Here is a 15,394-nt window from a genome sequence, read left to right as displayed (position 1 = left end):
CTCCACACACACTCACACACCCAGACAAACACACGCACACACACACACTGGTCCTTCTCACACTTTCTACAGGCAATGCCAAAATTGTCAACTTTTCAGTATGGATGTGTGAGGGGAAATCTCCTTTTGAAGGCCAGAGAGATCTAATGATACAATGTGTTACTTGCCCTGGAGAGAGGGAAAGATGGGGGGGGGGGAAGGGAGAGAGAGAAAGAAGGAGAGAGACAAGTTGGAAGGAAACACAACCTTTCATGAACAATGAAGCGAGAGTTGTGTGAGTGAAGAGAGAGAGGAGTGAAGATTGCAACAATTGATGTCATTGCCAGTGTGAGTAGGTCATGATGGAGACAGTAAACACTTCCACTGTAGGTCACATGTCACCACATCCCTGGTTGATATGCTGCAGCTCCACATGTCACCTGCCCATGTTTTAGCTTGGATAGAATCCTGTGGGCTCTATTTTAACAAACCTAATGCAATGGTGCATTTTGGGCTGGCGGTAGCGTTATACACTGAGTGTACAAAACATTAAGAACACCTTCCTAATTAGGGTTAAGTGCCTTGCTCAAGGGCACATTGACAGATATATCACCTAGTTGGCTCAGGGATTCGAACGTTCTCAAACGCTAGGCTACATGCAGCACCAAAATCATATTTGCACTCCTCCAGAAATAGCAGACGAAATTGTATTGCATTCGAGCAATGTAGGCCTATCTTTTCACCATAAACCCATGGATGGTGAATCGTTTAAATTAAACGAAAAACAATCTATCTGTTTTTTTAACCACATACGACATTTATAAAAATGATCTCAAGCAGCACAAACACACAGACACATGGACACATGCAGAAGCAGATGCCCGAAATGTGCTAATAAAAAAGGCGTGAACTGAAAACGTATACATACATTTATAATTGGTCATTCATATTTATTCAACAGATTAACTTCATGCTTTATGCTGCAATATAAGGAGTTTATGAAATAATATGAACACATTTTACTCAGGAGTTATTGACATAAGTGCAACCATAAGATTTTCACATCATAATTAAATAATATTAAAATAATCATAATTAGGGCCAGCCGTTTTTTAAATGTAATTGCATTTTTCGCATTTCGATCATCTGACCTCAAGAGGCGGATATAGCACCTTCTCACACCACATGTTAATTAATTGTCACACGTGCATACCATGATCATCTAACATAATTATCCAATTTGTGCAAAATAAATTCCCAACCATGACGTGAAATTAAATGTTTGCTGACAATTATTCTCATCAGCAGCCTAAACATTAGCCTAATGAACCAACTGATTAGCCTATCTTAAGGACAATGTTAAAATACATATTTAACTTATTCATTGTCTGTTATCAACATTATATGGGAATAATAGGCATTTTATCAACAACCAAAAATGTAGCCTATTTCCAAACTAAGTAGCCATTTCATGTAAAATCGTAAATGCTGAGGATATGGCTTTTGCAAGCGCCAACATCCCTCTCGAAAAAGCTGACAATCCCAAAATGTGCCATTCATTAACACACATGTAATGAACAGAGGCGCAGTCTGGTTAAAAAAACTGAAACCATCTCCATAAACCACAGACAAATACACTGACACGCAAGACCAATATGTTCTTCATATTTTGTAGGAGAGCTGGGTGAACACGTTAACGTTGTTCTGGCTAATACAGTGTATTTACAGAGAGTGAAGTATTCAACAGTGTCAGCATATCATTCCGAGTACCGGCGCTTTTACGCGCACTTTGTGGCTGCGGGCTGCAGGCTGGGAGATGGCGAAGCGTATCTCTCCAAATACTGCGGTATTAACAGAGTTGGAGAAGTTGTTGGATTTTTATTTCTGTAGCGAATGAAAATAGGCTAGCCATTTATGCTCAGAAAATAGTCAACATTTCCCCTTCTCAATTTTATGATATAAAAATTCCTATCAAACTCATATGTTAAGAAGAGATTGATGTCTTGTTGTGCAAGGATGAGACTATTTCACTATATCCACCACGATCTGCCACCTATCTAAACTGTCTTGGGTACAAGCATTCTTCTAAGACAGTGTAATGTGTTTATTTTATTGCAGATGGATGTGTATCCTGTCTTTCCGTGTTTGCTAAATTGCAGGTTTTTCCAGAATTGCTGTCATCTGCAAAGAGCTTCTTATCATTATTATTGGCACACTCTTATTTCAAGAGATATTCTGATTTAGAGTTTTTTATATTTTCTAGTTGGATTCATAGCTTCTCCCCTTTAACTGTCCTAATTGCCCCCATTTGTATAACCTCCGATGATCAGGGATTGAGTCTGGGAGAGGATCAGCTTGAGCAAAATGAGGTGTATAATCACTGATCTATAATGAACAAAATTATAAACGCAATGTTCAACATTTTCAACGATTTTACTGAGTTACAGTTCATAAGGAAATCAGTCAATTGAAATAAATTCATTAGGCCCTAAATCTATGGATTTCACATGACTGGGCAGTGGCACAGCCATGGGTGGGCCTGGAAGGGCATAGCTCCACCCACTTGGGAGACTAGCCCACCCACTGGGGAGCCAGGCCCAGCCAATCAGAATTCGTTTTTCCCCACAAAAGGGCTTTATAACAGACATAAATACTCCTCAGTTTCATCAGCTGTCTGGTTGGCTGGTCTCAGACAATCCCCAAGGTGAAGAAGCCAGATGTGGAGGTCCTGGGCTGGTGTGGTTAAACATGGTCTGCGGTTGTAAAGCTGGTCGGACGTACTGCCAAATTCTCTAAAACGACATTGGAGGCTTATGGTACAGAAATTAACATTCAATTATCTGGCAACAGCTCTGGTGGACATTCCTGTAGTCAGCATGCCAATTGCATGCTCCCTCAAAACATGAGACATCTGTGGCATTGTGTTGTGACAAAACTGCACATTTTAGAGTGGCCTTTTATTGTCCCCAGCACAAGGTGCACCTGTGTAATTATCAAGCTGTTTAATCAGCTTCTTGATATGCCACACCTGTCAGGTGGATGGATTATCTTGGCAAAGGAGAAATGCTCACTAACAGGGATGTAAACAAATTTGTGCACAACATTTGAGAGAAATACGCTTTTTGTGCATATGGAAAATGTCTGGGATCTTTTATTTCAGCTCATAAACCACGGGACCAACACTTTACATGTTGCATTTAACATTTTGTTCAGTGTACAAATATTATTCCCTGCCAAATAATAGGCTTTGTGCAATTACATTTTGTAGAGATACGCCTCACCTTACCCCCCCATAACAGTCACTCACTCACATCCAGACATTGAATGATTGATTGGAGACAGCTTGTGTCAATTAAAGAGCATTTCCTTGGACTTTCTGCCTGCAGCAAACCCAGTGGCTAATGCTGGAAATACCTGTCAAAGATAAAACCCACAAAAAAACAATCAGAAGGATCTAATCATAATATCACTTTCTCCTTTCATAGTTGTGTGTCATAGAAGCTCTCTACTAATATATACACATGATCTTCAATCAGCAGCAGCATCTCAATAGAACAATATGATAGGAGGGGAGTTTTGGACAGATGTTCTCCCATCAGTCTGTTAGCATGTCCCTTCTCATATAGGAAACAGCCAGCCAGAGAAAAATGTCTCCCCACTGGGCAAAGAAGTCAGTTCAACGTCTAGTTTTGATTTACATTTGGTTGAGTTGTCAACTAATGTGAATTCAACAACATTGGATTTAGGTGAAAAGTTGGTAGAAAAAAAGATACATGCCCTTATGTTGATGACTTGTTGCAAATCCAATCAGTTTTTCACGTTGATTCAATGTCATCCCTTTGATTTTTTGAAATGACATGGAAACAACGTTGATTCAACCAGTTTTTGCCCAGTGGGTCACATCTAATAGGAGTCTCTTGGAAGTCAGTTGGAATTCAGTGATTAAAATGAAAAGATTCCCGCTCACTGCGCACATTCTCACTTCAACAGTAGGCCTGAATGTCTCTACCCTATTTTCAACTCCACCCCTTCCTTCTCTGGTGCGGGGGGCTGCTTCCACACCTCCGCGGTAGGTTTAGTAGAGGGGCTATCTATGGGGGGGTTCGTTGGAAGGTCGGGCAGGTGCCATGCGATGAAGACCAGATACATCCCAGAGCCCACCATCCCTCCCAGCAGAGGAGCCGTCAGGGGAACCCAGAACCAGTAGTTATAACACCTAGAGAGAAGAGAAGGAGGGAGGGAGGATTCGTTACCACATCTGCAAGTCAATCAACTACACTCCAACAGCTCGTGCCCAGTTCCAAATTGAAATATGGTATCTGTGCCATGTGCTATATCAGGTACATGATGGACACACATTAGTATCCGCTGGTAGATGTTCCTATAGACATAAAGTGCCTTACGGGCACACTTGGCACCACAGGCGGCCGGTGGCACCTTAATTGGGGAGGACCGGCTCATAGTAATGGCCGGAATGGAATTAATGGAATGGTATCGAACACATCAAACACATGGTTTCCATGTGTTTGATGCCATTCCATTCACTCCATTCCAGCCATTATTATGAGCCATCCTCCCCTCAGCAGCCTCCTGTGCTTGGCACACTTGGCACACTTGGCACCAACACATTCACAAACACACAAACCAGATCCACCTCTAGTTCAGGAGTAGGCCACTCCTTTTATATGGTTCACTCTTCTCTCCCCTGCATTTAACTGACCCACTGACCAATTCATGTAATGTCTCACATGTTGCACACCTGCTTTCACAGATCAAAATGTGTGTGTGTGGCGTGTGTGCTAGAAGACGTACGTGAAAACTTCAGTGCCCCAGCCGGCGGTCAGTGTCAAGAGGCGTGGCCCCAAGTCACGAGCGGGGTTTATCGCTCCTCCGCAATTGGACGACATCGACATGCTGATCCCCAGGACTACCACGGCAACGATGGGCGGGATCAGAGCGTCGGGGGCAGGACTATTCTTCTGGTCATCCAATGGGAGGATGCAGAGCATCAACATGGCAGTGCCCACCACCTATAGAATACGATAAATGTGTGAAACCAGGAAATACAGGACGAGAGCTTGGGACTATAAGGTTCTATCTACAAAAAAATCATTCTGAGATAATTGGCTTCATTAAAGTTCCAAACCCTCATTGGTTTGAATGATGTCAACAATTTTATCTTGTATTCTTTTGAACTTAACAACATGAATTGGGGGTATTTACAGTACTATATAAGTAGAGAACATTGAATAGAACAAGGCTATGTCAATAACAACATTTTGACAAAAATGCAGATAGAACCTTATAGTCCCAAGCTCTCGGGGAGTCAATTGTTAACAAAACAATCACCCAGTTCCATTTAGCTTTCTTATATTTCAGAATCTTCACATTTATAACACCGTTATGGTTTCCACTAGATAGCACAGCCACAAAGTCTATAATTGTCTACATTGTAACAATGAATGATAATGTAATCTTAATTTAAGGTTAGGATTAAGCATAAGGTTAGCAGTGTGGTTAAGGTTAGGTTTATTTTTTAAATCAGATTGTAAGAAGAGAAATTGAAGAAAATAGGCATGGTTTATGACTCTGTGGCTGTGGTAGTTAGTGACGACCCACCATCATCTGTTCCTGCTTCATACTGTATCATATTGATCTGACCTGGTCTAGGATGCTGCTGCTGAGAGATAGGTGCTCTACGGGATAGGTGGCAAAGATGGATGCCGTCTCATTTGCCCCGTACACTGTCAAATTCCCTCCACTGAAGTCCATGATAGCATCTGACAGAGAGAGTGAACTGGTTGTTCAGTGACAGTCATCATGGCACACTATATCCTAATGTCTTACCACTCTATACTGCTGCATCTGCATGTAACAAGCTGACATTACACCAATGATTGGTGGGACTGGTGTGAGAGTGTGTGTGACTGACCATAGTAGACCAGGAAGACCAGGCCAGAGGCCAGGTAAGCTCCCAGCACCTGACACAGAGAGTATGGGAGCAGCTTCACCCAGGGCACCCTGCCCAACGAACAGAAACTCAGAGTGACCGCTGGGTTCAGATGGGCTCCTACAGGAGAGAGAGAGCGAGAGAGAGAGAGAGAGAGAGAGAGAGAGAGAGAGAGAGAGAGAGAGAGAGAGAGAGAGAGAGAGAGAGAGAGAGAGAGAGAGAGAGATAGAGAGGTAGAGAGAGAGAGTAGGAGGGGGAGAGAATCTGTCAACCTGTTTATGATCTCACCCACTAAATCTGTGAACATCACAAGCACACGCACACACACACACACACAGATTAAAAGAGTGAGAGTGTGTGTGGAAGTGAGACCATGGAAAGTTGTGGCCACTGCAGAAACAGCCTAATGCAGAATGAATCACCAGGGCACGACAGACAGCTAGCACTGTGTGACCACAGTAATGTTACACTCATAACTCACATAGAAGTCTGGGCGCTTGTGTGACCATTTCACACCACCCCTACGTCCATTACTGTTGCCAGACTGCCGTTGACAGTATGGTATAAATACGTAGAATGGGAGGGTACAGACATATGAGAACCGCTATTGAAATCAAGCTTACTAATGGTGCACAGCAAATTGGCCAGTGTTACCTAGTGTTGATTTTTCAGTGTAACATTCCTAGTGTTGATTCAGGTGTTCAATTAACAATCTAAGTGTTACATTAACACTCATTGGTGTAAAAAGAACCCAAGGTTTGGTGTTAATAACCAGTGTTAAACCAAAACCATGCCCATCATTATCATATTTCCCAGCATGCTCTATTGCAGGTTGATTTTTGGAATTGTTTATTGAAATATCTATGTTTTTTGCATGTACTGTTGATTCATTAATCTTATGCTACTTAAATATAAATAACATAACATTTTGAAAAACGATTCCAATCTGTTCCATGGATTTATTGCACCCGTTACTGAAATGGTTGTTCCAGTTTAGATGGTTTAGGTTGTCTCATGGCTTTGTCTGCTCAACCTGGCAGTCATTCTGAATGCAGGTTGCAGGTGAATAAAAATTCCAAAATGTTGGATATCCCCACTCTGGCTGTATTCCAATAGGAATTACACATCACTTTACAAGCCATCGCAATGTGACTTGCAGGCCTGAAGAACATGAGTTTCAGGCTACTGTATTAGGATAAAACTAGGCCCTCAAAATAAGGCCTTATTAAATACTTGTATTGTGTTGAATAATAACATTTTCATGATAACATATTTGTCTGTCAGTGTTGATTTAACACTGGAGAATTTGCTGTGTGTATTCATTTTAGGATTAGGGTTGTCAGTTGAAGGGGAAATATACTGTACCAGTGGAGGCTGGTGGGAGGAACTATAGAAGGACGGGCTCATTGTAATGGCTGGAATGGAGTAAATGGAACGGTATCAAACACATCAAACATATGGAAACCACATGTTTGACTCCATTCCATTAGTTCCATGTCAGCCATTACAATGAGCCCGTCCTCCTATAGCTCCTCCCACCAGCCTCCTCTGTACTGTACCTACTATATGAGTTGTTGTTTCAAGTGGAGAAAATGAGAGTATCTAGTCTAATCCCAGGATTGGGATGGGAGTTGGTTTGGGATTAAAGGTGTAGTAGGGTTTACCTGAGACCCCCTTGCAGAGGTACATGGCAGACATGACCCCTACAGAGAAGGCCATGTTGGCTGAGAGGTACTGTCCTTTAGTCTCTCTACTGGTCTTCACCTGGGCTGATGCACTACAGCCAAACATCTAGAGGAAGACAGAGGGGGAGAGAGGGGAGTCAGAATTTAAGTCAAGTTAGATTAAAGAGTCAATCTGGTCTCATAAACTAGACCTAACATAGTAAATATAAATCCAGGACACTCAAATTAGTTTGATATTCAACTTTTAGTGCTGAGCGATTAGTGCTTTTTGAGGTCGGTTCATTTTCGGTACAATATTTTTTGTTGTTGACATTAATGCACTATGCATTGTGTGGGATGAATGCTGTAACAACACAGAATAAAACAATTAATACAAGTCCCATGATGGTAGTGACTGCCCATTACTGCTTATTAGCCATCATTTATTCACATTACTTTAATGAAATGTTGTGTATATTACATTTGTTTTATTTGATGACTTTATTATTTAATTCCATGTCATCATCTCATCTCTATAGAGCTGCTGCCTAGCATATTGTACGAATTGCAATTCGTAACATATTATACAAATTGTAACTCATAATATACAGTATCATATGAAATGGATGATGGACATCCACAAATGAATACATACCATACTAAATGGAGGGAGACAGACTTAAGTGTACTATGTTACGTCTACCCCTGACTCCAGGTTGAAAGAATACAGTGAGGGAGGAGATGAGAGAGTGGTGGGGAGAAGGAAGGAGGGAGAAGGAGTGAGAGAAGCAAAGCACAAGTACACTCTAAAACATTAGGGGTTCAACAAGGGTTCTTCTAAGATCCTCAAAGTCCTTCGAAGAACCTTAGGGTTCTTGGCACTGACAATTGTCCCCAAAAGGTTCTTCCAAGAACCCCATAGGAGGTGGGGGTCCTTGCAGGAACATAAACTGCCCAACTGAAACATTTCAATTTGAAAGGACAGCAGGTGCAGGCACTTAACTGAAACATCTAAAGATCTCTTCAATTTAAGGTAAGGTTTGTCCCTTGTATGATCTAAATTGATATTGTTTTATGATGATACCATCTATCTTTTCATATTTGTGCAAATCTTTCTAAAACAGAAAATGGACAATTCAATGGATATCAATCAACAAAGAGGTAAGAATATGTGGGCTATAAGAATATGTTGAAGGCTAGCTGTATTGGGTGCAGATGACTGAACTGCTCACTTTTGTGTCTGTGTCTGCAGGTTTACAGACAAGGAGGCATACAAAGATATGTCAATTGGTATTGGTATGTTATGCAGATCACATGTACCATCCTCCTCCCTTACCTCTTCAATGAATATCCCATAGGCCTCTACATTATGGACAAGGTATGTGTATGAAAACCATTATCAAAACAGTTTTTTTCAAAAACCAAGGTATGAATACTGTCGTGTGCATGCTTTGTTAAACATCTGTATAATTAATTTTTTTTGTGATTCACAGACTTCACCCTCCCTACACCTCTGATGAATATAACAGGAAACATCTTCGATCACCATGCACTGCAAAATCATTCTGGCTATGGATCCAGAGGATATACCCATTGGACTAGGGCCTCTGCTGGGAGTTGACCTCATGTTTGGATTTTTTTATTCTGCTTTGCCACTAAAATCATAATAAACACTGACAACTAAAATATTGTGTAATTGTTGTTATTATCATGTGTATTATTATTATTATTATTATTATCAATAATAATAATAATAATAATAATATTAATAATAATAATAGGGGAGGGGGGGTGTAGTTAATTTTTACCCCAAAAGGTTATTCAAAAGGTTATTCGAGAATCCATTAAAAGGGGTTCCCCCACAGTTTCAATTTGAAGAACCCCTGAAGGATACTCCAGGAACCTTTTCTTTTTAGAGTGTAGAGTAGAGGTAAAGGTGGTGAGAGGGAATGTGATAGAGGGGAAGAAAGGAGGAGAGGGGAAAGAGAGGAGCTCAACAGAGATACTGTAAAAGAAAGAGGGAAAATGAACACACAGGTCCAGTACACTGCAGACGTGGCTAGGAGGACTGACAGGTCCAGTACACTGCAGACGTGGCTAGGAGAACTGACAGGTCCAGTACACTGCAGACGTGGCTAGGAGGACTGACAGGTCCAGTACACTGCAGACGTGGCTAGGAGGACTGACAGGTCCAGTACACTGCAGACGTGGCTAGGAGGACTGACAGGTCCAGTACACTGCAGACGTGGCTAGGAGGACTGACAGGTCCAGTACACTGCAGACGTGGCTAGGAGGACTGACAGGTCCAGTACACTGCAGACGTGGCTAGGAGGACTGACAGGTCCAGTACACTGCAGACGTGGCTAGGAGGACTGACAGGTCCAGTACACTGCAGACGTGGCTAGGAGGACTGACAGTCACACAGCAACAACAAGCACTTGAAGCACTCATACACCTATTTCTTCTCTCTGTCTGGGTCGTTCCACCAATTCAATGTCTTTTGAGAAGTGTAACTTGGTCCAAAAAAACTTTAGATTTCACAAAATTTTTACATTCTGTAATAAAGAGCACATGTTCAACTGAATAAAAAAACACGTTTTCCTATCTCTAGAGGGTAGCCCTTTCCTGCAGTCAATGACCAAAAGCACCCTCAACTCTATATCTGACATGGCACATGTGTCTTCTTTTTTTTAAGCGCATAACCATGTGTGTGAGATGTATACTTTTGTTTCAAAGTAGATTTGTTTAAGACTACCAAGAATCAATATGTGTGACCCTGATTTAGCCCACTGCAGTAAAAGGTTAAGTACAAAAATTACTTTAGTAAGTGCCAAATAAAGTAACAGGGTTGACCGTAACAGTGTTGACGATTTCATCTTAAATTAGCCATAAATCCCCTTGTGAGATGGGGAATGGAAGCTTGCTGTGTGCAAGAAGGAGTAGCAATTGAATGCAAGCTTCACAAACAAATGTAAATTGTAAAAAAAAAATCAATTCAATATCTATGGGTAACAGGGTTGACGTGTTCTGCTCGACCCGCTCAGTTTTCCACCACAAAATTGCATTTTGTTGTAGAACCAGCTCACCTGCTTTTACACTATGATTTGACTATCAGATGTTAAATGTTTCTTTGGAAAATAAAATATTTAAAAAGGAATAGTTTCACCATATTAAAACGAGAGTTCAGTTCATGTAACAGGGTTGACCTTAAAATTTGGGACAGATGTAAATGATTCACTAAATCACATGAAATAAATGATAATCTTCAGAAATGACTTTGTCAAAGCAACAAAATAACTAGGGTTTTACAATGATGGTGAAACGTTGGGGTTAAGTGGGTTAAAATCTTCCTAGAAGTCACAGAGGGTGCACGGAGGGACTTAATAACACGTCTTTATTACATTTACATGTTAAAATATCGGATGTATTGAATTCTCCATGTGGCCTGTATTAAAGGGCACATCATTTAATATAACAGGCTTTTAAAATTCAATATTGGTGCACAATTTCAACTTGAAATATCAAAGGGACGCAAAAGGCACTCTTTTCGTGGAACGACCCATCTACTTCTAGGAAACTACTTATCCTTATCTATTTGTTAGATAGCCTTAAATAAGCTACAATACGCAGACTTGTAAGACTGGTTATCTGAGCTGGTCTCTGTTAAGATAAGTCATTGTCCTGTAAAACTTTACAGGTCTATAAAGTGAAGTAGCAGTAAAGAGTGTTAACGAGATTATTATATAACTTCAATATCAATCAAGACACATTTACTACAGCTCCTACAGCCAGGGCATCAGTTATATTATCATGATAAATCAGAAGAGATGATTAACCTCTTAAACTCTGACTTCCTCTGGTGGCATTTTCTAAATGACATATAATATTGTATACTACCCTCATAAAGTACATTTTGGTTTCAAAACTATAAGGTTCACCTTCCAACAGGACAATGACCCTACGCACACAGCCAAGACAACACAGGAGTGACTTCGGGACAAGTCTCTGAATGTCCTTGAGTGGCCCAGCCAGAGCCCGGTCTTGAACCTGATCGAACAGGAGACCTGAAAATACCTGTGCAGCAACGCTCCCTTTCCAACCTGACAGAGCTTGAGAGGATCTGCAGAGAAGAATGGGAGAAACTCCCCAAATACAGGTGTGCCAAGTTTGTAGCATCATACCCAAGAAAACTCAAGGCTGTAATCGCTGCCAAAGCTGCTTCAACAAAGTACTGAGGAAACCCCTTGAATACTTATGTAAATGTGATATTTCCGTTTTTTATTTGTAGTAAATTTGCTACAATTTCTAAAAACCAGTTTTTGCTTTGTCATTATGGAGTATTGTGTGTAGATTGATGAGGGGGAAAAAACAATTTAATCAATTTTAGAATAAGGCTGTAACGTAACAAAATGTGGAAAAAGTCAAGGGGTCTGAATACTTTCTGAATGCACTGTAAATAAATCAAATCAAATCAAATGTTATTGGCCACATGCGCAGAATACAACAGGTGTAGACATTACAATGAAATGCTTACTTATATACCAAACATTATGAGCACCTTCCTAATATTTAGTTGCACCCAGACCCTTTGGCCCTCAGAACAGCCTCAATTTGTCAGGGCATGGACTCTATAAGGTGTCGAAAGCATTCCACAGGGATGCTGGCCCATATTGACTCCAATGCCTCCCACAGTTGTGTCAAGTTGGCTGGATGTCGTTTGGGTGGTTAACCATTCTTGATACACACAGGAAACTGTTGAGCGTGAACAACCCAGCAGTGTTGCCGTTCTTGACACAAACTGGTGCGCCTGGCACCTACTACCATACCCCGTTCAAAGGCTCTTAATGTGTTCTTAATGTTTTGTATATTTTGTATATTCCCTGTCTGATTCCCAGTCCATCCACTAGATAGCAGTAGGAGATCACATGATGTCTCTTGGCAACTTGAAACCAGTTGCATCTGGTTTGGGTAGTGAGTCACTGTGCCAAAATGGCTGAATGGATTTTAACATGCCTGACATCTTAAAATTACCCTAGAAATCAGGCCTTTCAAGTTATCAATGTTTGATTCTTATGACATTGCCAGCAATAAGATTTGAGTTCAATTTCCAAAAAGACAAGGGCTAACTTGCCTGGCCCAAAACAACTGCTCAGAGTTGAACAAAGATGGAAACATTTTTTAGAGTCAGGTGCTAGTAACCCTAAGAAATCTCCCTAGTAAATTATCAAATCATGCCATACAGCTAAAACCGCTCTGGTTATAGTTTCAAGTTATCAACTTAATAATGTACCAAATAACTTTTTCATAAACTACTGTAAATAGGCTACTGATAAAGAGATGTTCACATTTCCACATAGGCAGTGGTGGAAGAAGTACCCAATTGTCATACTTGAGTAAAAGTAAAGATGTTATAATAGAAAATGACTCAAGTAAAAGTGAAAGTCCCCAGTAAAATACTACTTGAGTAACAGTCTAAAAGTATTTGGTTTTAAATATACTTAAGTATCAAAAGTATATGTCATTTCTAAAAGTATAAATTATTTCAAATTCCTTATATAAAGCAAAACAGACGGCACCATTTTCTAGTGTAATTTTTTAACGGATATAATTTACAAATGAAGCATGTGTGTTTAGTGAGTCCGCCAGATCAGAGGCAGTAGGGATGACCAGGGATGTTCTCTTGATACGTGCATGAATTGGACAATTTTCCTGTCCTGCTAAGAATGCAAAATGTAATGAGTACTTTTGGGTGTCAGGGAAAATTGATGGAGTAAAAAGTACATTATTTTCTTTAGGGATGTAGTGGAGTAAAAGTAAAAGTGGTCAAAAATAGTAAAATACAGATCCCAAAAAAACAACTTAAGTAGCACTTTAAAGTATTTTTACTTAAGTATTTACACTACTGCATGAAGGAACATGGTTGCAATAAGTGGAGTTGACTGGTGGGCATTTGTCTACACAGGTTTTATCTCCATTCTTATTAGTGGTTGCAATGTCGAGAGGAAACCTGCAAGTATGCACATTATTGTACTGTTTATATGACACATATCTGTATATATATATATATTTAGTTTTTTTGTTTTTTTATCTTCAAAAATCTTCCGTCTATAAAAATACTGCGCTTTATGTTTTCAAATCAAATCAAATTTTATTTGTCACATACACGTGTTTATCAGATGTTATAGCGGGTTTAGCGAAATGCTTGTGCTTCTAGCTCCGACAGTGCAGTAATATCTAACAAGTAATATCTAACAATTTCACAACATATACCCAAACCACACAAATCTAGTAAGGAATGGGAGTTAAGAATTTATACATATATGGACAAGCAATGACAGAGCGGCATGGGCTAAGAAACAGTAGAATATTATAGAATAGAACACAGTATATACATATGAGATGAGTAGTGCAAGATATGTAAACATTATTAAAGTAACTACTGTTACATTTCTTAAAGTGGCCAGTAATTTCAATAGGCAGCAGCAGCCTCTAATGTGCTAGTGATGGCTATTTAACAATCTGATGGCCTTGAGATAGAAGGTAGGCTACTCACCAGCAGAACAAAGGTTCCCATCAGCTCTCCCAAACACTCCCGAACCAGGGGGTTCGTCACCCTCAGTGTCTGCTTCACCCCCTCCACTTGGGGCTTAAAGCTGGGTCCCTTAACCCCCATCTCTCTGACCTCAGGGGCCACTGGCCAGGGGTCTCTGTCTGATACCTGCCCTCTCTCCTCCATCACCAATACCTGTTTGTTAGCCTGGACCTGTCCCTCTGTCCGTCTGTCCCCTGTCACATCTGAGACATCTATACGCATCTGTGTCTAAACCTGTAGCTTACACCTGGCCGGCCTACAGATTATGTGAGTGTATGATGCTCTGTGCAGATCAGATTCCCACGCAGATCAACTGGTTTCTGCAGAATCTTGGAGTCAATGTGGTATTCACACTCTGTCAAAGGCTAAAATGAAAAGTGTCATTTAATCAATAACAGCTGTCATCTTCACCTATCCATTGCCTGATGTCCATCATCGTCTTTCCCTGTGCAGTCCTTTACTAGCTAGTTACCGTCTTTATCAGTGCCCGACCTGTCCTCTGATCAAATCCATGTCAACCACACACACACACACACACACACACACACGGCTGACTGTCCATTAACTAAAGTGTTGGATCTAATCTCATCAATCAGACTTTGGCCTCCATAACCATGAACTCTAAACTGCACTAAACCTAGTTTTAAATCCTAGTTAAATGTCATCCTTCTTCTAAACAAACAGTATCTGCTGTGTTTTTGGGGTGATTAAACATTTGAGCTGCTTTGTCTTTTCATGCTTGAGGAAGTCAATTAGCCAGCTAAGTTATTTGAGAAAAAAGTTGGATCTCAGATTCATATTGCTAGCTTGCAAGCTAACTAGCTAGCAATATCCATTTAGCTGTTTTGTTCCGATATAAATATAATTAGAACATCATAATAGTTTTAACCCGAGATGTACTTATCTGGGTTTAAAATTAAGTATTGCAGCACATCTCTGCCTGTCTTTCCTTGTTTCTCTAGTATTCTTTGTATTGATTATAATACATAGGCCTAGTTCCATAGTGAGTGAGCGTTGTGTAATAGAGTGGTGGCCTATAAAATATCTGTATGTTGTGTGTACAAACCCCACCCGATACTATAGATACCACAGGAAATTAGATAAGGACCATGTGACCTTCCGGAGGGGTTTGCATCTGTTAAAACATGATATCCTAAGGTGCTGTGTGTGTGTGTGTGTGTGTGCATGTTTGTGTGTGTGTGTGTGTGT

The 15,394-nt window shown here is 40.4% G+C and overlaps 1 protein-coding gene across 3 annotated transcripts; it reads right to left on the bottom strand.

Annotated features, from left to right (window-relative positions):
• Positions 1-3,115: 3,115 nt before the first annotated feature.
• LOC121543208 (aquaporin-10) lies at positions 3,116-14,737 on the bottom strand. 3 transcript variants are annotated; one of them, XM_041852938.2, is made up of 7 exons: positions 14,147-14,737; positions 7,594-7,720; positions 5,912-6,049; positions 5,641-5,759; positions 4,792-5,009; positions 3,962-4,195; positions 3,116-3,393 (listed from the first exon to the last, which is right to left on the bottom strand). In XM_041852938.2, the coding sequence occupies exons 1-6, from the start codon at positions 14,405-14,407 to the stop codon at positions 3,985-3,987; spliced, it is 1,074 nt and encodes a 357-aa protein (XP_041708872.1). In that variant the 5' UTR covers positions 14,408-14,737; the 3' UTR covers positions 3,116-3,393; positions 3,962-3,984. The 3 variants fall into 3 exon arrangements, with proteins under 3 accessions (XP_041708872.1, XP_041708871.1, XP_041708870.1); XM_041852937.2 differs by having other exon boundaries at positions 3,954-4,195; positions 14,147-14,736; XM_041852936.2 differs by having other exon boundaries at positions 3,989-4,195; positions 14,147-14,736.
• Between the last annotated feature and the right edge of the window lie 657 nt (positions 14,738-15,394).

Source organism: Coregonus clupeaformis, chromosome 17 (genome assembly GCF_020615455.1).
Source record: "Coregonus clupeaformis isolate EN_2021a chromosome 17, ASM2061545v1, whole genome shotgun sequence".
NCBI lineage: Eukaryota > Metazoa > Chordata > Actinopteri > Salmoniformes > Salmonidae > Coregonus > Coregonus clupeaformis.
Note: the sequence above shows the minus strand (reverse complement) of the source record. Positions and strands in the feature narration are given on the sequence as shown.

Coding starts and splice junctions, on each gene's coding strand:
- LOC121543208 (XM_041852936.2), bottom strand. CDS start 14,407: ATGCGTATAGATGTCTCAGATGTGACAGGGGACAGACGGACAGAGGGA. Junction 7,721..14,146: donor TGGGAACCTTTGTTCTGCTG/GTGAGTAGCCTA, acceptor GTCTTCCTCTAG/ATGTTTGGCTGTAGTGCATC. Junction 4,196..4,791: donor TGGGGCACTGAAGTTTTCAC/GTACGTCTTCTA, acceptor TCTTCTCTCTAG/GTGTTATAACTACTGGTTCT.